Source organism: Amphibalanus amphitrite, unplaced genomic scaffold (genome assembly GCF_019059575.1).
Source record: "Amphibalanus amphitrite isolate SeventyFive unplaced genomic scaffold, NRLGWU_Aamphi_draft 001337F_arrow, whole genome shotgun sequence".
Lineage (NCBI taxonomy): Eukaryota > Metazoa > Arthropoda > Thecostraca > Balanomorpha > Balanidae > Amphibalanus > Amphibalanus amphitrite.
In genome coordinates this window covers 22,537-47,668 of record NW_024882830.1, presented here as the reverse complement: position 1 = coordinate 47,668, position 25,132 = coordinate 22,537, and the positions used below count along the sequence as shown (strand labels likewise).

Here is a 25,132-nt window from a genome sequence, read left to right as displayed (position 1 = left end):
AGGTAAATTAGCTTGCTAGTTTAGCAAGGATTTGGACAGGAAACTGAAAAGCGTCAGGATATCAACGTTGCCTTAAGAAATAAAACTTAATAAAACTGATAAATACATGAGTTGGTAGGTTGCGGTGGAGTTTCGCAGAAGTTCGCCAACTCGTAAATCCGTCTTTCACCTACAATCTTGCTGGTTGGCACACCACACTGAAGTGTGTGACGTTATCTTGAAGAGTCTCCCTTGACGAATGGTCTCGATGGCGCCTCCTGAACGGTTGGCTTTGGCCCGGCCACGGGAAGTTGATTAAATGATATTGGGCGGCTGTGGGCCAGAAAGTTTTAAAAGTTCGCTCAGGGATGTGCAGTGTGGTGTCAATATCTTTGAGTTTTATAGAGCATGCATGTAAGCTGAGTTTGTTAAACTGAGCCCGATTCGCGTTGGCGCACTAAGGCCCTAGTGACACTTGATTTCAAGCGTCACTATGCTATTTCGGTTCGCGCTGAGCCACTAGCCGATTGGTGTAAAATACCGCTTAGTGTCACTACATTCAAGTGTCACTTGGCCGCCTAGTCTTACTAGCTTCCTAGTGCACCATCTCGAATCGGCCCCAGATTACTCTGTCTGAAGTAGCTAAAGTTGTGAGTTTGCGTCCATTCATGATGCTGGGCGGTAGCATGAAGCACTTTTCACGTGTAATAACCACCAAAAGTCAAGAAGCTTTGCCTTGGCAACGTGACTGGTCGTCTCGTTGGCTGTTTATTTTGCGGCAACTTTCTGTCGTCATGCTTACGTAGAAATGAGTCTAATGAAGCAAACATGATCCCAACTATAATGTAAGGCTGGGGGGATCCATGTAATCGCAAGGCACCTCGCAGTTGCGATCAAACGTAAGTTGAATCGGAACAGATATTGGAGGGATCCATCACATCGTAGGCTAAGTAGATACGCAAGTTGTATCGCAAATGGTGAAGATACGAACTAACTTTACGAATCTTCTCGGTCGATCGGAAGGCCGATCGTAGCGAAGCTTTACCTCTTTCTCAAGAGAAAAATATAAGAAATTTTCAAAATTTTCACAAAACCGAAATATATGTTAAACAAATATGGTTGATGAACACGTGTGCAAAATTTGAAGTCGATTTCTTCAAAAATGGCTGCGCTAGAGCGTTTTAAATTTACACGTTGAAAACGGTCACTTTCACGTCCTTTTTGTAATTATTATTTTTTTTAATTTTGAAATTTAAAAAGTGTTTTAAGCAATTTTTCGCGTTAATTGCGAAAATCTGACCAAAACATGTATCGCACCATCAATGATCCGATACGCCATCAGAGGCCGCGCCGCGGACAGGTGGGCGCGGCGATACCTAGGCCGCGTGGGGGTTACACTGGTGTTCGGGAAGGGCTATGTCAACGCGAGGCAGGCCGCGGGGGAGCCGGTTGCGGCGCCGGTCCGTATTTGTCGGCGCCTAGCAGTGCAGCGGTGCGTTTATGGCGGAGGGAGGGGAGCGGTGTAGTGTCGGCAAGGCCGCACACAGGAGAGGGCACACGGGCCTCCCCCCATTCGAGTTGGGGTCCCTAATCTTTAGACCGCCGAAGACCATGTAAAATGAACTGAAATGATGATTAAAAAGACCGGGAGGGCCCATCTCGTTCCCCAGCAGGCCCATACGAGTCCATAAATGCCCAGTAGCGCAGCCAGGGGTATTGTGGTGAAATTTCAATGGCCCTCAAAAGACCTCAAAGGGCCCACAGATGGGGTCACCGGGTCCTCAGATGGTCTCGAAGGGCCCTCGGTTAGCGTCAAATGGCCCTCATCTGGTGTCAAAGGGCCCTCAGATGGCCAAATGAAGGGCCACAAGATGGCCTCAAAGGGCCCTCAGATGGGTTCAAAGGGCTCTCAGCCAACGTTAAACCTACCTCAGAAGACCTTAAAGGGCGTCAAAGGGCCCTAAACCTGCGTCAGAGGGCCCTGAGCTCGCGTCAAACGACCCTCCGAAGGCCTTAAAGAGTCCTTAGCTTGTGTCAGAGGGCCCCCAGCTGGTGTCAGTGAGCCCTCCTCAGCTGGCGCCAAAAGTCCATCTGAAGGCCTCAAACGGTCGTCAGCTGGAGTACAACGGTCCTCAGATGCCGTCACGCGGCCCTCAAAAGCCTCAAGGAGCCCTTATAAGGTCTCAAAGGGCCCTCATTTGGCCTCAAAAGGCCCTCCGCTAGCGTTAATCGGACTTCAGAAGGCCTTAAAGGGCCCTTATCTGGTGTCAGAGGGCCCCCAGCTAGTGTCAGAGGGCCCCCCGGCCCTCAGTTGGCGCAAAATGGCCATCAGAAGGCCTCAAACGGTCCGTAACTGGAGTCAAACCGCAACGGTCCTCAGGTGGCGTCAAGCGGCCCTCAAAAAGCCTCAAAGGCCGCTTAAAAGGCAGCAAAGGGCCCTAATATGACCCCAAAGGGTCCTCTGCTGGCGTCAAACGGACCTCAGAAGGTCTCAAAGGGCGTCAAAGGGCCCTGAGCTCGTGTCAAATATAAAAGCGCCCTTAGCTGGTGTCAGGAGGCCCCCAGTTGGTGTCAGCGTGCCCTCAGCTGGTGTCAGAGAGCCCTCAGTTGGCATCTACTGGCCATCAGAAGGCCCCAAACGGTCCTCAGATGGCGTCCAACGGTCCTCAGCTGACGTTAAGAGGCCCTCAAAAAGGCCTCAAAGACCCCTCGGCTGCTGAAGAGGCCCTTAGCCTCAAAGGAAACTCAAGAGACGTTAAACGGCCCTAAAAAAGGCTTGAAAGGGCCCTCTGCTGGTGGCAAAGGGCTCGCATATGACATCAATAACAGCTTTGTCAAAAACGGACCTGAGAGACCTTGCCGGTCCCTGGTTATAAGGGACTCCTGTCTCTTGCAGTAACCTGAGTGGCCCACGTTTACTGAGGGGCCCCTGGTTATTGAAGGAGTCCCTGGTTACTGGAAGGACCCCTGGTTATCAGAGGGTTCCCTGGTCACCTGGTGGGTCCCTGATCAATTGAAACCTCCCGATCATCTGAGCGCCCCCTGATTGCCTTGGTCTTGGCGTTGGCGTACAATTTAAAGTCGTCGGCACACTGCGGCCTCCTCTTTCTCAACAAGTCCCTCTATTTCTTCTGCAGCGAGGGCGATTTCGTCAAAATACTCCTACATCGCGAAGCCTCGTGCGCAGACGCAGTCTTCGGGGCGCTCGCTGCGCCAACTCTTGACGCCAACTGACGGGCTCCAAATGGAACAGATGGACTCCGAAACGAACGTGGGAATGCCGACACATCATCCCTCCAAATTTACAGAGGAGGAGATGTCCCTGACAGCCCATTTGCAATAGGGGTCACTTTTACACTATAGACGTATGGGGAATTCGACCTTATCGACATGGTACTACGAGGTCAGCTGATCTGCTTGGCATTTAAATCGTAGTAAAACGGGCATTTAAACGCTGCGAAACAACTTACGTACAACGTAGCTCCGATTTGCCGCTCTTTCTTTTTCATCCCTCCGATTTTCTTCCGATCAAGAGAAGTTTCGTACTGAGAGAAGTTTCGCAGCCACGTCCGATATAACTTACGATAGCACGGATCCCCCCAGCCTAAAAAAAGTAACTTGACCAAATTATAGCAACTCGTTCTCTTCGCAGCTGATCTGATCCCGGGAGAAAAAACGAGCTCATTAATTAAGAATAACAATTCGACAGCACATGCAACCATGCTATTTCTTTTATCGCAGCCCGCTGTCATGCTTATTGTCTCCTTTCGTCTGCTCCGCATTTCTCTGCTCTGTTAGTCTGCTTCGCTTCGCCTCGCTCTGCCCGGCTTTGCCCTATCACCTTTTCTTTCCTGGATCCTGGGAACTGTTTGCGCTGCTGCTAGCTCGGTAAAAATGTGGTTCATTAGTCCTATGCAAATATTGACGGCAGGCTATGACGTCTCTGTAGATTGTAAATAACACAAAAAGTCGTGCTTCTCGCCGATAATGAGTACATGGATTGTGTTGTGGTGTATAGCCGTGGTTGTTGGCCATGGAGCTAGCTCTCGCCATTCAGCTATCGGTGCTCTTTTATGGGTCACATTGACTTGTGTCTGATTTCTTCTGTATACATTCTTCTGTATTCTGTGTACAGGAAGCGTATTATAACCAAACTGCTCAGACCTTCATCGTTCGATGTGTCATGTGACCCGCTCTTTAGGTACCAAGTGACGAGATTCACTGTTCGATGGCTACCTTTCGTGAAGAGATTCACTTTGATTTGTTTACAGACAGCTGAAAGAGTATATGGACTGTGTGTCGTTTCGTGACAGTTTGTGACTGCATGTAGCATTTGGTCCCGTATTGTGGCGCACTGCATCGTTCTGAGCCATGACGCCGTAGACGACCGACTTTGACTTTGACGTATGTGGAGACTGGTGACTTTCTGTGGTGTCGTATGATGGTGCCCAATCGCAGCTGTGTTATGTGTGACGGTTCACACCTTTATCTGCTTGCAGGCAACTGGAGGAGGTTGACCGAAGTCTTGCCAAGCTGGAGTCGGCCGCCATTCAGCTGGACTCGTACTCCAAACAGCTGGAGAATCGGTGTCGAGCGCTGGGATCGCGGTGAACAGTGCATGGTGGTACGGTATGATCGCGGTAAAATGTTCAGGGGACTGAGGTGGATATGTGGATACCAGTGTTGCGTGCTCAGGAGAGTGTCTCTGCACATTTTTTAGTGGACATACTGATGAAGACATTGTAATAGTTTCCATAAAAAGTGAAAGTGGTATTGGTACTGGCTTCAAAAGTTACTCACCGAAAATTTCCGTCAGATTCAAGGTAGGACATCGACTTAATATTGAAATAGGGTTTGTCATGTTGACATTGTATCAAAATGTAGGCTGGCGACTGATGAGTGTCTTCTGAGCTTACATTCGAAGTACCTATGTATAGCTTTGACGTGAGCCTGTGCGCATTGATTAATCCCCACATGTACCTACTGTGTTGCCCGTGTTCTTTATGCATGGGAAAGCACTAGGAGATCTGTCAAAATTTCAGGGGGGGGGGGGTGGGTCCAGGCTGGGCAGATGGAGGCGGGCTGGATGCAGTACCATTGACTTACATAGCAGTAATTTGCTTTCAGGGGGGTCCTGACCCCCCCCCCCCCGACCCCCCCGAAATCTCCACCTTTGTGGGAAAGTATACAGGGGGTTACCCTCCGACAGTCATTGATCAGTACAGACCGGATGGTAACTGATATACTGGCTCGACAAATGAACGCTGACGTCACAGTCTTTGTGATTAGGCGGTTGGCATAGGCACGGAATATATAGTCTACGACATGGAATGGACAGGAGCTTCGATTAGCATTGCCACGTGTGTAACCAAAAATCAAGGACTTTGCCGGATGAATCGGATGAATATCCGGAGATCCGGAGGATGCGGATGAATTTCTTTCCACGTGGGTTTACATTTTCATATATTTTCTTAACATTTCATACATTTTTTCTTAACAATCGTCGAATGATTCGTCTTCAAGGGCCAAGTTGTGACTGTGACTTTGAAATGGTTACCGGATATTTTATTGGAAACTTTTAGCACACATTGCTACGGGAGCATTTATACATATTCATTGCATTACAGTTTTAACATTGGTCTAAAATAAATGAAATTCGATGAAATTCGTCCAAAATTTGATGAAGATGAGGAAGTGCGAGCACTCGCGCTCTACTTCAGGGTCCCAGAACTATATATGGCCTTGGTCCCAGGGCGTATCGGTTCCTATCCTACAAAAACGGTACGTCCTTCCCCATCCTCGAACTCTGCGGAGGAAGATGGAAAAAATACAGATGCGACCTGGCTTTCATGACGCTATCTTGGCTCTCATAAAAGAGAAGTTCGCCGGAGCAAGTGCCAAGGACAAGCTGTGCATCATTTCGTTCGACAAAATGCAGCTGAAACCAAGGTTGGCCTACCAGCGGGGTGATGACGTCATCGAGGGCTTCACTGATCATGGCTCTCTCTGCCGCGCCAATGCCTGCGCCGACCACGCCTTGGTCATGATGGTGCGGGGCGTCAGTGTCACCAAACGCTGGAAACAGCCCATTCTTTCTGAGTTCCGGAACGACCAAGGCCGTTGTGCAGCAGCAGCTGTTAACACAGTGTGTCCAACGTGTAACAACAGCGGGATTCACTGTGCTAGCTACAACTTGTGACATGTCAAAGAACAACCAGGCGACCTACAGACTGCTCGGAGCTGCGGAAACCGGCTTGTTCACCGTGGACGGGCACGAGGTTGCTGCTCTGTATGACGTGCCTCACATCTTCAAATGCATACGAAATGCATTAATGAAATACGATATTGAAGTAGACGGTGAAGTAGCCTCTTGGAGTCATTTAGAAACACTACGCACTGGAATGCGCTTCTTCCCCACGGGCTGCTCAAAAACTAAGCCAGAAACACATCAAGCCAAATAGCTTTGAAAAATGAAAGTCAGCTATGCCCTACAGGTGATGAGCCGGACAGTAGCAGCAGCAATCACATTGCATGCGACCCACGGTAAGCTCCCGCGCACTGCACTCCCGACTGCAACTCTCCTGCTGCGCCTCAACGACCTGCTCGATGTGCTAAACGCTTCCGCCCGGTTCGACCCCTGCTCAAAGCGACGCGTGATATCCAGCCTCCATCCAGCAACGGCGGGAGAACACATGCAGTTTCTTCAGGAGAGCGACGCCTGGCTGCAGCGGTGGACGGTCGGCGTATTTGGAATTTCCGACCTTGACGAGCGTCTGTGGTAGAAAACCACCACTTTGGTAGGGGAAACTACTGCTGTCTGCTACCATTTGCACTGCATGTGTCGCTATCGCTGCGACATCTATGCATATACATGTAAACCACGACATCTGTGTGCGCTGATTCTAGTATAGCGATTAGCTAGGGCACCAGGGTGGATCCAGACTTTCGGTTTGAGGCAGGGCCGGGGTGCGGAGCCGGAGCCGGAGCCGCCGGAGCCGGCATATTTTGCCCGGAGCCGGAGCCAAAGCCGTGAAACAATATAGTTCGGAGCCGGAGCCAGAGCCGGAGCTGTCAAAAAAGGGGGCGACTCCGGATCCTTTTTTTGAAGAAGAAACAAATATTGACCCAGTTCGGTTTGTCAAACCGAACTGCCTTGAACTTGCAGTTCCAGGCAGTTATAAGAAATACGGTATTCAAAATATGAAAATAGCCTTAAGTTATGCAAATGCAGAAGCAACGTGCACCAATCCCATCTTCTTTTTTCTGCCACCCGTAGGTATTTAAAATGTACTGATTATTGGAGCCGGAGCCGCCGGACCATTTTACTCGGAGCCGGAGCCGTCGAGCCGCCATGGCATTTCACCCGGAGCCGGAGCCGGAGTCGGAACCGTCTGAAATGTCCACGACTCCGCATCCCTGGTTAAGGGTGGGCGTGGGGTAACTCATGGCCGGCCCGATCCCTGGCAGTCCGGTTGCTGAGCGGGGGGGGGGGGGGGGGAGAAAGGTCCAATATGATGCCACACCTATTGCCTATAGGCATATATAGTATGTATTGGTTTGTATTGGTATTGGTAAAGTTAAAGCTAAAGGTTATTAAATAAGTTAAAAAACACCGACGCGGAGCGCCACCGTTTTTAAGATATCCGCAAAAAAACAAATAGTCAACTTGATGAATCGATAAAAATCACTAACATCTCAGGAGGCACACTGCTGAGTGCTGATACCATTCAATACATACGTATATACCTATGGGCAATAGGCATGTCTTTTGGGTCATTATATTGGACTTTCCTCCCCCCCCCCCCGCTCAGCAACTTTGACTGCCGGGGATCGGGCCGGCCAAGAGTCCGCCCACCCTCAAACTGAAAGTCTGGATCCACCCTGCTGCCCTAGCTAATCGCTAACTAGAATCACCCAAGAATCACCGGTCACCGCACACACACGTCGCGATTTAATATGCATAGATGTCGCAGCTATAGCGACACATGTAGTGCAAATGGTAGCAGACAGCAGTAGTTTCCCCTACCAAAGTGGTGGTTTTCTACCACAGATGCTCGTCGAGGTCGGAATTTCCAAATACGCGGACGGTCGGTGGCGGCGCCAGCATCGACTCCATTCGAGGACTGCGACAAACGATAAAGGGCGTGGTGAAAATCCGGGACTTGTGTCAGGCTGCTGGGTGCACGTTCCTGTGCACTCGCCGCTTAAACCAAGATCCAAGCTACTGAAAATGAAAGAGTGTATCTCGGCAAAAATATATATTAGGCACATACACGGTGCCTGTGTACCTACTTAAAATGAAGAAACATTATGACAACGTTTGAAAACGTTTAACACAACCCCTCCTAAATGCATTTATGAAACGTGAGTGGGCCAATAAAGGCAACTAGTTATAACTGTAACAAAAAGCACTTCTGGGCACGTAAATGGGGTGAATGTGGTAAAATGTGGTAAAATTCACCAACCCATATCGCCTCTACCGGAAACCCGTTTTAACCCCCGAAGGACATTGGCAATAGAGCAGGATCGTTCATGTTTATCAAAACAGCCGGCAACTTTCTATCGCAGGGAAAGGTTGGCTAGGACGAGAGTCATTGCTTTCACTGACTATGACAAACCTACTCGAACGGATTTTCACCTAGGAAGTTACCAAACGAATGTTGAAAAATACATCAGCACCATGAAAAAAACCTTACCCACCATCCTCAGCAACGCCGCCTCCCGCCGGCGTCCACCGGAAAAGGGCGGCAAACGAGCGAAGTTTAAATTGTCAGAAGTGATTCCAGACAGCAACACCTGGATTAGAATAAAATGCGCCTTCTCATATTGCCCCGGTACCCCGTTATGCCCCACCTTCCCCTATTAGTTATAGGTCTGGCAACTATACTTTCATCCTCGTAAAGGAAGTAACCACAGCGAATCCGCACGACTAAATCATCAGGTCGCCAAAAACTCGGCAGTTACAGGAAATCTCGATCTTGTCCATTCCATGTCGTAGACTATATATTCCGTGGCATAGGTCTGGCTCTGTACGTGTAAAAATCGATTGGGCTATTGTATGGTTGACGATTGTATAACCTTGCTTGGACGTTCGTCGCGTGGGATTGTATTGCTGGTGCCATTTTTGTGTTTCTGTTATGTTTGATATTTACGAAAGCAAGCTTTGTTCATTCTGGCTGGGGTGTTGTCACATTTCCGATGCACGTGAACAATACATTATATTATTTGTGATGCGGGATATTGCGTAGTTTATCGCTTTTTTAGCCCGTTATTTGACGTCAGTCGTCAGTGAAAAGCATGAAATACGAGCATATGAAGGATAATTTGGGATGTTCAATGCTCATAGTCCAGCATCATGGTTTTATTTCATTTTTAAGACGGAGGTGAGATCTTTTTTCAGCATCATTTTCGCTCGGACTTTTGTTTTCGATATGTTCTGACGGTTTGCAGGTAAACAAGCTGTTCCTAGGTAGATTGATACAGCGGGAAACGTCAGAAAGACCCTGATAGCAGCGAATGATGTATTTACACCTGTCTTTTCTCGAATGGCTGCACAGACACAGCAACTTTCTTTTGACAACAAACCGAACCAGACAAAGAGAAGCAGAAATTTCCGCGTCTCATCCCCCATTGACTTTTCATCGGCCGAGTGCGACCACCAGACGACCCCAGTGGTGCCGATTTCCATGCTAACCTCTCGCGAGATAATGTCGGGCTACGAACCAGTCTGGTACCATTGGCCCTGCTTATTCCACCCCTGGTGGTAGTTGCCTATAGACGACTTCGCCACTCTCGTCTTTGTCTTTGAAGGTCGATCGATGTGTCTGCTTGCATTTTTCATGTCAGTTTTTCTCTCTCCCTCCCTCCCTTTCTCTCTCTGTCTCTCTCTCTCAGGGAGAGAGAGAGAGAGAGAGAGAGAGAGAGAGAGAGAGAGAGAGAGAGAGAGAGAGAGAGAGAGACATCAAATTCTCTCCAACCAACACATTCTCTCTCTCATCACATCACATTCTCTCTCTCATCACATCACATTCTCTCCAACCAACACATTCTCTCTCATGATGTCTCAGAGAGACATCAAATTCTCTCCAACCAACACATTCTCTCTCTCATCACATCACATTCTCTCTCTCATCACATCACATTCTCTCCAACCAACACATTCTCTCTCTCTCTCTCTCTCTCTCTCTCTCTCTCTCTCTCTCTCTCTCTCTCTCTCTCTCTCTCTCTCTCTCTCTCTCTCTCTCTCTCTCTCTCTCTCTCTCTCTCTCTCTCTCTCTCTCTCTCTCTCTCTCTCTCTCTCTCTCTCTCTCTCTCTCTCTCTCTCTCTCTCTCTCTCTCTCTCTCTCTCTCTCATCACATCACATTCTCTCCAACCAACACATTCTCTCTCTCATCACATCACATTCTCTCCAACCAACACATTCTCTCTCTCTCTCTCTCTCTCTCTCTCTCTCTCTCTCTCTCTCTCTCTCTCTCTCGCTCTCCCTCTCTCCCTGTCCCCCTCTCCCTCTCCCCCTTCCCTGCCTGATGCCGTGGATCTGACACGATCCGCTTCCGTCCTCGTTCACACATTCCATCCATCTGTGATGGCCGAACTGGTGAAGGGGAGGGAAGAGAGAGAGAGAGAGAGAGAGAGAGATGAGAGAGAGAGAGAGAGAGAGAGAGAGAGAGAGAGAGAGAGAGAGAGAGAGAGAGAGGTTAGAGAGAGTGCTCTACTGCTTTCCTTAGATAACATCTTTATGTGGTGGTTCGGGTCTCCTAGAGGTGGTTGGAAACGCTCAGTCACGAGGGAATGGAAATTCTCCAGATTCCGGTCATTCAGAGCGGAAACGTTATTGAGTTGCGTTATGCTGAATGCCGTTTGATGGAGGATGCGATTTGGGGATGCGCTTGGGCCTTTAAACAATATCAAGTGGCGACATTTGTGCTAGCACTCATGCCTGACGATATGGAAGTTGAGCTGAGTGCTGACCCTAGGTCAGATATTGAGGAAAATCTGGTCGCCTATATACCACTGGTTGTGCTCGGTTGTAGCCACTCCTTCACAGAACTCATCTCTGAGAGTTTCGACGATTTTATTAATTACGCTAGAGGAAATGTCCGGAATAGCGGTAGTCCTTCGCTTTCAGTGCGTCGGCACATATACATCTTGAAAGGTGTTTTTTTATTCACGTGGATAACACTTGTGTGGGCGCCGAACTCCATCCATTAGTCGCGTCAGCAAAACAACAGTTGATCCTGTTGGATTTATCGTATGTATATTTAACACCCCGACATAAAACATCACTGTCAATCGCATTCAGCCATCCGATTACGTCACAGTTTTTCAGGTACAGCGGTGGTATAGCAGATGTTCCTAAATGAGGGTATTATAACCGATAGTCTTATGCAATGTGATGCATGGTTATTGGTTATGATGATAGAACGATGTGTGCTGGGTACCTGCCAAAAAAAAACTTGTAGGCCAAGTCAGCATCTATTGCGCTGCGATGTACTGGTGCCATGGCCCATGCTGACACTCCGCGCCTGCTTATGTACCGATGGATGACTTATGATTATGGTCACAAAAGCTGGGATATCTGGATTAGGACTTAATTGTCATACGACTAAAGGTATACATACATGAACAGATTGCCGTGGCAACGCGAGCTTCTGCGAGAAGCTGACACCTCCCCCTGGTGTGTCAGCAGCTCGAGAAGTGTCACCAGAACTCATCAAGGATCGAGACAGAAACGTCTGCTTAGAACGAAATCGGTGAATTTGACACTTGGAACATGTAAAGTAACAGCCGGGCACGCGACACGGCTAAGATACGACACCACACTTTGACGTGAACATTAACCCGCGCCCTGCTGGGGGGGGTGTTTGAACACCCCCCCCCCCCCCCTGTGGTTTTTTCGCGAATATCTCAAAAACGGCGGCGCGGAGCGCCGCCGTTTTTGGTACACCTTATCATACATCAATTCTACACATGTTGTGAAAATTTCAGACCAAGGTCATTCAAGGTCAGGTCACCAGGTCACTTGAAGTGACCTCACCTCATAAAAACTTTCAACGTCTGTCATAGCTACACCGAGTGACCGATCGCTTTGAAACTTTCAGCGATTGCTAAGAGCAATAGCATGTACAAAATGTATATCTCAGAATTTTGATATCGACGACCTAAGGTCAGGTCAATTTTGCGACCTCCCCATTATAAGTCAATGGGAGAAAATTGAAATGCACATTTAAGAGAGTTTAGCGTAGTGAGGAAAATCATATTGATGATTATGAGCATATTTTTAATTGACCGAATCCTCAATGTAATCTGAATAAAATGACAAATAGCAAAAATTCGGGTATATTCGATCACAGATCTTTGTCAACCGATACCAGCAGGCGCCACAATTGTAGATGTCAAAATACTTTTTGTTCAGTACACATGCACAACAGTAGATATGTCCTCAGGGAAAAGATTTATGGTTGGTAATTCTAAAAGTCGCAGCAGTCAAACATAATATGTACAGGGAAAGCAGTCAAACATAATATGTACAGGGAAAAACCTATACACAAGATTAAAGTGCGTGTGTGCCTAAGCATATACGAATTTAAGATGAAACAATACTTGCGGATCAATTAAATGGGCAGCAAGTTACACTCTTACCCTGGACAAAGTTAGGGCACATATAACATTTACACTGTGCGAAACAATTAAATGAGCATATTATACATAAATGAACATTATATACGTAAATGAGCATACATGAGCGTATTATCATACTATGACTACTGATACCCTGGACAAAGTTAGGGCGCATACAGCATCTATGAAAACGATCTACACAATCACTTTTTAACGTGGTGAGCTCTTGAAAATGCCCTACCCTACTTTGGAAGTAGCTGCCAGGAGGTGCTGTTATCGTTAAGAGCTGGCATCCTATCGCGGATGGTGATGGATTCAGCAATCCTCCTGTCAGCTTCATCCTTACATTTGCGTACAAAACTTACGTAGGAGAAAGCGGTAGGCCAATACGACTGCGATATAACGAACACTTACGAGATGGCACCAACAAGAAACTAGGCACACCAATGGGTGAACATTTCGCGCACGAGCACCCAGACCTGACCCCAACGGACACGACTCTGATAGCACGCATCGTACGCAAATGTAAGGATGAAGCTGACAGGAGGATTGCTGAATCCATCACCATCCGCGATAGGATGCCAACTCTTAACGATAACAGCACCTCCTGGCAGCTACTTCCAAAGTAGGGTAGCATTTTCAAGAGCTCACCACGTTAAAAAGTGATTGTGTAGATCGTTTTCATAGATGCTGTATGCGCCCTAACTTTGTCCAGGGTATCAGTAGTCATAGTATGATAATACGCTCATGTATGCTCATTTACGTATATAATGTTCATTTATGTATAATATGCTCATTTAATTGTTTCGCACAGTGTAAATGTTATATGTGCCCTAACTTTGTCCAGGGTAAGAGTGTAACTTGCTGCCCATTTAATTGATCCGCAAGTATTGTTTCATCTTAAATTCGTATATGCTTAGGCACACACGCACTTTAATCTTGTGTATAGGTTTTTCCCTGTACATATTATGTTTGACTGCTTTCCCTGTACATATTATGTTTGACTGCTGCGACTTTTAGAATTACCAACCATAAATCTTTTCCCTGAGGACATATCTACTGTTGTGCATGTGTACTGAACAAAAAGTATTTTGACATCTACAATTGTGGCGCCTGCTGGTATCGGTTGACAAAGATCTGTGATCGAATATACCCGAATTTTTGCTATTTGTCATTTTATTCAGATTACATTGAGGATTCGGTCAATTAAAAATATGCTCATAATCAAAAATTGAAATGCGCCTCTTTTGGATGAAAGACGTTATAAACACTCCCAAACACCGAATTACAAGTGGTTTAGACACACTGAACTTGAAAATGGTGTCCGTGACCCTTGTTTATGCCCTGAGGTCATCTTAGGTCACGAATGGTATCTAACAGTTTTTCGCAAATAACTTTTGATAGAGGCATGCTAGAGCGATGAAAACGCCTTAGATGTGTTCAGCTCGACGATACGGATCGACTGATATGCAACATGACCCTTTCCGGTCAGGTCATGACCTTGACCTCAGGTCAAATTTTCAAGTTGACCTTTCAAGGTCAAGTTATAGTTCATTCGATGCGTCTTGACGAGAGGAACACGATGCCGGTAAAAGTAAGCTCGTACAATGCTTGGGTCAAAAGTTATTGCAGAAAAACTGTTTTCGAAAAAATCGGCTATTTTTGCAGTTTTTGCCCCCTGCAGGCAAAACCGTTGACGTTAGGTCAAATCTGAGAGAATTACTCAGAAAGGGCGTTAATAGGGCTATCGAATGCGCTTTTCCGCGGCGCTGTAGCTCTATTGGTTCCCGAGTTATGCGTTGGCTTCTTGGAAATTTTCGACATTTGACCTGGAAATCGGCGAAATTTTGCCTTCAATGACCTCTGGTGACCTGACCTTTGACCTGACCAAAAAATTGACCGAAGTGATTTCGTCATTATTTTTTACGCTCTTTCGAACGCCGCCTTCCGCGTATCGCTACGTGGCCCAGGAGCCGAGTTACAAGGGGGGTGTTCAAACACCCCCCCCCCAGCAGGGCGTGGAAATCCAGGACCCCCAGCAGGGCGCGGGTTAAGAAAATCACGTTGACGCAAGACGTTCAAGCGATGAGTGGTTTGTTTTGTATCCTGCATTTTTTCCAGTGTAGTAACAGAGGTGATGTGTATATTGGGCGCAAAACGTTTCAGTATTGGGATGTTGCGACACATTTACAAAATGATGCACATGTCTTCTAAAATATGTTGATGAATAAATTGGCTTATGTTTACGTATCATCTCTCAACGAAAGAAGACACAGCGTTTTGACATTCGGTCACCAACGCATAAGAAACCCCACACTCCGAACGCTTTTTTCACATTCAAAATAACGGTTCGACAACCTTATGACGCCACCGGTTCCTCGAGATTGAAACCTCCCATTTGTTCACCATGAACTCTCGAATCCACCAGCAAACATAGTTCATCAACATTGTCCACTATACTGACATATAATTTCACACAACAAAAATAATACATTTTCCTCTCCCGCTCGGCAACACTTAACAACGAACAATGTCCCTTGACGCTGTAACTGCTAAAAAGAAACTTTTTGTGCTCTTTTGGTTGTGATATGCGCCCCGAGGGAATAAAATACTGGGGGGACACTGGACAATCTTGCACTGGACAAGCCCAGGATGGGTCTGTTGCTTGGTAGTTGGTGGGCGCATTTTCCAGCGTTGCATTGTCCGAGTATGGAGTTATGAGGCAGCACCTATTACGCTGTCACGACCAGCAAAGCGCGATTACGCCGGTCTGGAAGGAAAAATACTAATATGGAGACTGGTTAAGCCACACAAGTACTTAAAACTGAAACTCCTATCTCGGGTGAAACTATGTTAGATATGCGCGTATGAATTTGGTGAGATGGAGATCCTGAGCTGAGCGGTAAGTTTGGAATCTTCCAACATCTCCACCGGTATGTAGGCATTGAGATCTTCACCGCCTTAACCCTATTCCTGGCGGGCTCCGCCGGGACAAGAAACTGGCGGGGGGGCCGATTCGGCCCCCCCCCCTGAGATCTCGAGAACGAAGCAAGATAGCGACAAGCGGTAAACGGCATCGGATACGCACGGCCAAGATCTACAATTTTTACTAAGGTCATTTTCAGGTCAGGTCAAAGATGACGTCACAGGGGTCGAAAAAGTCAAAATGGCGGCACTAGATATGGAGAGAGTTTTTCTCGAATAACTTTCGAATTAGTCAAGATAGGAACAAACTAAGGGCATCATCGTGATCCTCTCGTCAATCCGCATCGAATGATATATATGTTGACCTCGAAAGGTCAAGGTCAAAGGTTGACCTCAGGTCACGTGACCTCGAGGTCATCATGTATATCATTCGATGCGTCTTGACGAGCTGAACACAATGAGACCATCCACGCGTCTGTATCTTGTTCCTGTACGGAGTTATTGGCCAAAAACCTTTGGTGACCTTTGATGACGTCACATGACCTCACAGCTGCCCAACAGCAAAACAGACCTCAAGGTAGTGAAGGTTGATCGTATATGAAGTCATGTATGGTATATGGGGCCATTCCGACCCGTTTTAGTGGTAAAAACAGGGAGTTGATTTTTCCCCCATTGACTTATAATGGGGAGGTCGCGAAATTGACCTGACCTTAGGTCACCGATATCAAAATTCCGAGATATACAAATTGCACATACTGGTACCCTAACTAAATCCTGAAGAGAAGAAATTGCTCGGTCAAAAACTCTAGCTCTGGCGTGATTGCAAACTTTTCTGAGGTAGCGTCACCAAACCGCCTCTGGTGACCTGACCTGAGGTCAGATCAACTCAAAATTTTCAGACATGTTGCGTAGAAGCCTTTTAGGAAAAGTCAGAAAATTTGAGCTTCCTAGCTCAACGCGTTTGGGAGATATAACCAAAAAACCTCAGGGGGGGGGGGCTCCTGAGGCCCCCCCCCCGCCAGGAATAGGGTTAAGAAGGACTCATTGGTGGCACATTTTGTGAAATGATGACGCAGTTATGGGCACCACACAATCACAGGTATATATGGCTGTGAGACACACATCAGAAAATAGGGTGTGAATTATTGGCTCTGGAAACGGTAAGCCATAAAGACGGACACGCAACGATTCCAAAAGGTACCTATTTGACAACGACTCAACAAGCGCAGTAAAGCGTAGCACAACAACCATTACAGCACAACGAACAGCACAGCAGTCTGCAGCACAGCACAACTAGCGACAAGACTTCCCGTAACTCGGGAACACACGGCACCGCCTCTGAGATGAGGTCGTGAAGCCTCCTTTCAGCTACCGGGGCGCTTCTCCAAGGTCATCCAAACCTGTACCGATCGATTTTTCTTTTATCATTAGCAATCCGATGTAGCTAAGTTCTTTCGCTTTCCCGGTTCCCCTGCCTCACTCACGAGCTGGCATCATAGAACTGTTCGTCAAGACTATTACATGAGTCCGACGCAAGCAGATGCATGGCTTCACCTTTTCCTCCATCTTCGCCTTCGTCTTCCTCGCCTTTTCCCACCACATCTCCTCCCTCCCCACCACCACTCTCAGAAGTAGGCGCTGGTGTTGTTCCCAGCGATCCCAACGCTAAGGTCAGCGCAGGACTTGGCGCAGGAGCCAGCCTCATCAGCAGCCTGACCTGAGTCAGCGGTCGTGCTGACGGAGGAGACGTCTCAGGAGTCATGAAAGCGTCGCTAACCTCCGAGTCTCTCCTCCTCCAGTGCGCGCTAGGGGCTGACTCATTGACCATCGGCTGATGGAAGGACTGGCCTGTCGCACGTCTTCCTCCTCCCACGCGAGGAGTTGGGAGAGTCAGCAGTCGTCGTGTTCCTCTGGAGGTGTCAGAACGCGGAGGCCAGCCGTCTGTGGTCATGTTGGAGGAATGAAGCAGTATCGGTGAGGCGCCTGATGGTAGAACAGTGGAAGAAGTGGGCTCCAGTTTGACTCGCTCCGAGGCTGGATGAGAACGTCGACTCAGACCGCCTGTCGGAATAAGATGGAGGTTAGATGAAGCCTGAACGTGAGACAGGACTAGCAGACAGGGAGGGTGGCGGCGTGGACTGGAGTATGTCCTTCGGAAAAAGTCACTTTACAAGACATGCCAAGTTAAATACCTCGGAAAACTAAAAGGCAGCAGTTTCTTTCAGAGCCAGCTGTGGGCAGTTTTGCCATGGTGAGGGACGGTGCATCATGAGTGCCAAGAGCGAAGAACAGTAGCTGCCGGGCTATGTTCTTGACACCGTGACAGGAGCTGTACGTACATACAGCCCACCGCTAAAGTAATGTAGGGTTTTACCAATCTCAACGGTTGGCTTTGACTGGCGATTGTTTAATGCGGAGTGATCGAAAAGAAGATGTCAATAGCTAAAGTTGCAGCTGCAAGGGTGACGATACATACATATAAGCTACATTCAAAGTTTCATTGTAGTCTGGCTAATCGTTCCTAAGCTTCAGAAGCAGAACATACCCATGACTGAAACCCCACATTGCTTCTGCTGTGGACTGTACCTAATAGAGATGTCAATCGGATACCAACTTTTTGGTATACCGATACCAAACCGATAACAACTTGGTATTTGGTATTTCAATCGTAATGTGTTTGGTATTTTGTTGGTATCATAAGCCCTCACTAATGTATTAGAGGCTAAGAAATCGGTAAAAAGTTGGTATTTCCCTCAGTTTCCCAAGTTGGTTTGGTTTCGGTATTCTCCCGTGGTTTTAGTTGGTATTTGGTTTGGTATCGGTATTCCGATTTTCCGTGATTGACATCACTAGTACCTAACCTAACGTACCATCGTAGCGACAGCGAGTGCCAACCGCCATCTGTTACAGCCTACAGGCTACAGCTGCTGTCACTGCCGGATCCGATTCGTGGGAGGCACGTGGGACATGACTGCATAGCAAGGCATGGGAAAACAAATTTAGAAGATGATTTTTTGTTAAATGGGTGACTTTTTGAGGAGTATGCCAGCCACCCTCCCCCGCAGCGTCTCAAACCACTTGTTTGGATTCGCCTGAGTGCCTGCTATTGCGACTGCCGCCTCGTCAGCACTTGCATAGACAGTTTTTATCTGGTGAGTTAAAAACTGTGTGCGTTTTTTGTGCGTGCAGACACGGGAACGCTCCTGTATCTACGTTCCCCGTGGATCCACCTGTTGTTTGACTCGACAACAGCGTAAAAAAGAGCCGCTCCTGAACAAAGAATGTTTCATTTCCAGAACTACAATGTGACCATTCAAGTTATTTTCCCCGGCTAAGCTGAATTGACCGACTTAAAAGCTACTCAGTCGTCGGGTCTAGTTTTAAACCGACATATGAAACGCGCAATATCCGTGTAACTGAGGTCAAACTGGGTCTAAAAAGAGCTTGTTGAATTGTAGGTGGGCTGTAAGCTCTGTAAGGTCGATGAGCTTGGTCGACCGACAATAAAGTATGTACACGTTTGTGCCAGCTCACAGAATAGGTGATAATGTTCAAAATAGAATCAAACGTAGTGATTTGAGTTTATTGAGTGTGGAGCACTGTTAGTAAACAAAGTGTGTGAACTGCGAAACATTCTTCGAATTGATTGCTTGGTAATCTGAATTGGTTTCGTGCCCTCTTTGTGAAAAGCAATATTGCAATTGTTTGTACATTTTTGTGTTTCAGATAGGTTAACATTGAAGCAGGAGTATGATGTGAATTTTAAAACAATGAAGCAATGAAGGTAACAGACACACCCAGAACACCGTGTCATACCTCAGGACAACGTATTTCTGTGTCTCGCTGACGTCCGGCGACAGCCAATATCCGATAGGTGATTGTGTATCGCTCCGTGTTCAATAGAATTGGTCCTCACGGAATGGACTCTGCTGGGTGTCTGGTTTCGGTATCAATCTGGTTTCGGTATCAATCATGGGAGAACACAGTAATATTATACGTGGCTGTATCTAACACAAGCAGCCTAGGCTCCATTTCACTATATGTAGAGTCTGATAATGACATCCGTGAAATATGTCATCCCCCGTTGCTGTTGCCTGATAATCCGTGCTCAAGTTACAGTTATCCTATTTAGTCCACAGTCTATAAATATTCCCTATCGTGTCATTTACACTGATTTGGCGGACCAATTTCGGAAGCGTAATCAGGCTCAGCTTACTGGTTTTAATGATATTGTATCAAATGAAATGTGGATGAAGACAGGCTTGGATTGAAGCTGCGAATTATAGTCGGGTCATAAAAGGATTTACAACGCAATATTGCGCCGGTCGTAACACGAGCCCCACTGGGATATTAAGCTATTCAGTGAAACGTAACCCCCAATGGAAGATAGATTGGCACTCAGTCTAACTTAGTTAACAAAGGTAATGCTACCCAAATGTCACTCTATAGCCTAGGTATGTACAATGTGTTTCAGTAAAACGTGAGCTAGTTTGGCGCGCCCGTCAAAGCCGGACACGGCCTGTCTCACTCAACTGACTTGCTGGCTGCAGCTGCTCTCACCAACCGCAGACCATTCCAGCCGGGGTCGCATATCGAATGTCTATCGGAGTGACTCGAATTCGAGCAGTCGCCACTAGTTCATTAACAAATCAGCTTCATCAAATAAGCGCCATTGGTTCGGCAATGATGTTTTATGCTACTCTTCTCGGTAGGTAACAATTCCAGGACACGATTAATGATTTGCTACGAGCTAGCGTGAACCACGATATTAGTCTTCCGTAGTTTGCGGCGATATCTGTAATGAATGATTGCGATTAAGGCTGTTCGTCGATTACGCTGAAACTATATCGTTGCACACCGATCGGAAAATGCAGTTTAATGTATCACGGTAGTTGAATGCTATTGGAGACCGCCTCTACATCTCAAGAACTGCTAGGGCGATTGAGCTTATATAAATGCCTCCGATGTTAGTGCCCAGTTAGGGAGCGACCCGTACAAATCAGCTCGGACCCTGCCGAACACAATTTTATGTGGGAGGACCCTCATGCCCGCACGAATTTTTTAGAAAGCATCTGCCTGATCTTTCCGGTGAACAAACTGATCACTGAATACCGATCATTTCGGAGAGATGTGATCTGACCGATCCTGAACATGCCCTGGATAGCGATGGGAGCGGTTACACATGTCTGTTCGTCGTGCTGCGTATCCAATAAATAAAGCTCACTAGAGCGTCGAAACTCATTCAGAAATTCTTTGTATAGAACATGCACCCGAACCCTCGTTGCTAGCAATAGACCAAGACGGTATCAGTATTTTTTTTGTAATAGAAGATCAGTTTTGATCGTTTTTTTGGAGAATTTTCTGAGCCACTGTGATGCGATCACTCTGCTTTTGATTGCTATGATAAGTTTGGTAGAAATGTCATATCATGGTCGTATTTCACGTCCTATCAACATGTAAGTGCAGTCAGGTCGCATGTGTTTCTTTCCGGGTTTCAAAAGATTTCTACGTAAAATGGTGTGTTACATCATCATTACGCAAGAAGCAGTAATGAAAGCTAGCTTTTACTTAGCGAGCTTTTACGGTACGGCAGCTGGGCTCCCTCAGGCTCAGTTGTTTCCAAGCGACGCAAATGAGCTCATCATGCTCGGCTTATTAGGCATGGAAACCTTGGCTGTGAGCGCAGACGTGATGTAATCAGGAGATTATGAGTCTTTGGCCTAGTGTTACGCAATGTGTGGCAGCGCATGTGGGCAATAAAAACTCCAGCATCCGCATGTGCTCCGCATCCGCATCCGCAAGACTGCGGTAAAGTTGAGAGTAGATAAGAGAGGTAGGTGAAAATACATTCGAAAAGTGGTGTGAAATCACATTCGAAAACCGCGATCGCCCCTCCCCCTCTGGTGGTAAAGCCTACTGACTAAGTTAAGTGCGTGAATTCGCTGTGATTGAGTTTGAGATGACAATTGACAGCTGTGCTACAAGAAACGGTGAGCACTCAGGTTGGCGGTTCTAGAAAAAAAGTTTTAGACGTTGCGAGGGCTACGCACTCAAAAAATGCTCTCAAGTTTTCGACAGCTTCTCGAATTTCTCTTCCTGTTGCCTCGCTGTGCAGTTTATAGCAAACTTTTCCTGGCAAAAGTTGTTCAGTTGTCTTTCCATACGATAAAAAAGCGAAATTTCGTCAGTCTCGAATGCTGCGAGAGGGGTAAAAATGTCTCAAATGCCCCCACACCTGAATTCCCAGGTGTTCTTGAAAGTGTTTACCATACGACCTGCCGGCATCTCTGTACTCACTTCTGAGTCCGTTGCCGTAGTACTGTTGTGGCTCTGGAACAAAACACTCGAGTGTGTTCTGGGGCACGCAGCAGCGAAACAGGCGACACAGGTAGGCCCGGAACCTGTCGAAATAGCAGAGAAGGGAGAGTGAAATTGTGGGTCTGAGCTCGAGAAACATTAGTGCAGTGAGGGTGAGTGATAATCCAGAATTGGAGGATCAAAAGCATGCGATCATGCGATCAAAAGCATGCGATCAAAAGCATGCTATAGCATGCTTTTGCATCCGGAAATTCCACAGTTGTGGTTCTGTGCGATGACTGCAACCTAAAATAGTGTGTTAACTGCATAGCGTTAGAGGAAAATTGGGAAAATTGTACCATCGTAATTCTGGATGAGATTCCGGTTTAAGTTATTCCTTACTTAAATTGTAACATTATGTCCGCCTATTTTAGGAGCCACGGTGAAATGCGTTTGCTGAAATTCCAGGCAGACCGTGTGTGATCTAGCTGAACATTAATGTCATTTCCAACTAATCGCTAACTGCATTAGCGGATGGTGATCTACACGTAGTAACACGTGCCCAGATACCCTTCCCGGCTGATGGTTTGAAGCGTTGGACCGGTTTTCCTGGATCCCCACAACTCCCAAACCGTTTGATAACACGTGCTAATGACTCATTTGATGTTATCGTGTGTGTGTTAGGAATGAGGACGATATAGGCAGATACATCACCGTTTATGTATATCTGAAAGGGATTGGAGTCCTCACCGTTTGTTCATCCAGAAGTAGATGAGAGGGTTGACCATGGCATACGACATTGCCAGCCAGTAGAAAACCATAAACAGGTGCTGCGGAAAAGAAACGAAATGCAGTCAGCGTGTGAACGGCAGAACACAGTGAACACCGTAGTGAACAGGGAACTAAATAAATACCGTCAGCATGTTAACGTCAGAACACCATGAACAGTGAACAGATGTTGTGAACAGAAAACGACGATGCGACAAAATATCTACATCATGTATGTACTTGATGTACTTGATGTGCAGGTAAAGAGGACTAATAAGCCCTGTTGGTCCTGCTCTTGACTTTATTAGTTAATCCAACTGGTCCACTCTCGTGCCATAACTTTACTGGCTGCTAGTTGAGTACAGTGAGCTAGCTGTTTGCTTGAATTTCGTCAAATCGAATAAATGGTTAAAGAATAAACGACAATCTTGTTTTGCAGCGTGAGGGCCGCAGATTCTCTGGAAAATGCCGATGTGATTTGAAATTCGGTGCACAGCCCTTAGCTGCTCGTTGCAAAATCAATGCACCTTGACCTTTCGGTTGAGCTGATCTATACAGTGGTGTTAATGATAGGTCCACATATGAATCCAACTCGCAAATGTGCAAGGTGCATGACACTTAATTAAATAACATGTGGATTGTGGCATTTAACCCTCAAATGATATGGTCCTCACGCCGTATAGAGCTGCTTTGAAATGAGTTGATTGCCCTATTTTCCGAACCACTCAATCGGCAGTTGCTGAGCTGCCTTCTTTGATCACGCCTCTGCTCTCGGGATTTTATTAATGGCCGTGCCAGTCAAAGCCACAGACGCCAAATGATGTTGCCGTGCGGAGCAAAGCGGTGTTGCTGTGTCGCTGTGGAAGTGACGTTGCTCTGCAGGGCCAAGTGATCTTACCCGTTGACCTTCTAAGTCAGATCAATGAACCAAATGCTGGGAACTTCGGGATTTACTAGCACTTCATGAAGTGAGGGTTTTCTGTGGTATTTCGAGATTCATACTTCAAATTTCGCATTTTGTTTTGTTATAAAAAATGATGCATTTTTATATTTGGGGGTACTTTTCGGGTCAGATCAGGTCAACCATCACTCGTCCCGTTGTAGGCTGAAGGGGGATGGACCACATATCGTCTATCCGCTCCTCCTCTTCAGCTGCTGCCGTCTCAGTGTTCATTCGGGTCGGCTAGGTCAGAGCTAAGTTTTACAGTTGACCACATGTGAATTGGCCACACGCTGCGTTTTCTCATTTTGGTCGGCCAGCCTTGGTTACCATTCTGAGACAGTTCACAAACAGGCTTGCTAGGATATTGGAGATAGGCGCACGTGTACATTGCTTTGTTTTGTACTGTTGCTGGTGTCGCTATTTTTCATTTAGTTGCGAGACCCGGCCATTGAACTAAGCTCTGCTGCACAGACTCTTCGGCCTTCGCACACCCGCGTTGTGTGCGTGGTAACGGCACCATTTTTTTTTTTTTATACTTTTACTCTGCTTCATCTTCACATAGAGCCTTCAAGAGACTTGGCATGACTAAAAATATTGCTTTTATGTAAGGGCATAGTTGTGTTATGAGGTTATCGGTGGAGCCAAATTATTAATAAAAATAAAAATATTTTCATTTATGTATTTGTTGGCTCCACCCAACGATAACCTCATAACACAAATACCTATTGCTTTTTCTTATTTTGTGCCTTTTTCAGCTTGATGTATGCCTTATTACCGGTCTTCCCATTTCAGGCGAGGCTAGACGGGCTTGGCTATACCCCGGCAGACTATCCGCAATGCCACACTATCACTAAACCACATTCCACCCCATTTACAATTTGACACTACCATTCATGCACAGGATCTAAATTCTAAGGACTACGGGTAATGCATATCACCGTGTTTCCTTCCCAGACTCACCTGAACGTAGGGCTTGCTCTTCAGTGAGCTGTCGTGGTAGATGTAGACAAAGTAGACTTGGTAGGGTAGCCAGAATATCGCAAACGTGGCCACCACGATCATGAACATCCTCACGATCTGAAAATACGGAACGAGTGTCAACTCCTCTCTCTCTCTCTCTCTCTCTCTCTCTCTCTCTCTCTCTCTCTCTCTCTCTCTCTCTCTCTCTCTCTCTCTCTCTCTCTCTCTCTCTCTCTCTCTCTCTCTCTCTCTCTCTCTCTCTCACTCACTCACTCACTCACTCACTCACTCACTCACTCACTCACTCACTCACTCACTCACTCACTCACTCACTCACTCACTCACTCACTCACTCACTCTCTTCCTCTCACTCTCAACTTTCCCTCTCACTTTCAATCCTCCATGTATTCACTCTCTACCTGTTTGCACAAATTCAATTACGCACCACGCGTACCGGATACAAGTGATCCTCCTTCCCACAACACGATGCAGAACTGAAGAGAGCCTTTAGTTTGCGGAACCAGCTCGAAGAGGATTGGATCCGTGTACTTAGCAGTGAAGTATGATGGTGTGTTTGTGGTTGTTTGATTATGTTTGAAATGAGCCTCCTGTGCTTCAAGGAAACATCTATTTTACGG

At 46.8% G+C, this 25,132-nt stretch overlaps 2 protein-coding genes across 5 annotated transcripts in view; one reads left to right on the top strand and one right to left on the bottom strand.

Annotated features, from left to right (window-relative positions):
* LOC122372265 (biogenesis of lysosome-related organelles complex 1 subunit 2-like) overlaps window positions 1–9,210 on the top strand; it is a 35,202-nt gene extending 25,992 nt beyond the window's left edge. For all 4 annotated transcript variants that reach the window (XM_043349238.1, XM_043349237.1, XM_043349239.1 and 1 more), the window contains exons 5-6: window positions 4,479–5,281; window positions 8,999–9,210. In XM_043349238.1, coding sequence (XP_043205173.1) covers window positions 4,479–4,590 — 112 coding nt within the window. In that variant the 3' untranslated portion in view covers window positions 4,591–5,281; window positions 8,999–9,210. The remainder of the gene's footprint in view (window positions 1–4,478; window positions 5,282–8,998) is intronic.
* A 7,368-nt stretch (window positions 9,211–16,578) lies between these two features.
* On the bottom strand, window positions 16,579–24,605 carry LOC122372264 (tachykinin-like peptides receptor 99D). Its single transcript, XM_043349236.1, has 4 exons — window positions 24,495–24,605; window positions 22,574–22,653; window positions 21,824–21,927; window positions 16,579–17,587 (listed from the first exon to the last, which is right to left on the bottom strand). Exons 1-4 carry the CDS (start codon window positions 24,600–24,602, stop codon window positions 17,007–17,009), a joined length of 873 nt encoding a protein of 290 aa, XP_043205171.1. The 5' UTR covers window positions 24,603–24,605; the 3' UTR covers window positions 16,579–17,006.
* Window positions 24,606–25,132: the final 527 nt, after the last annotated feature.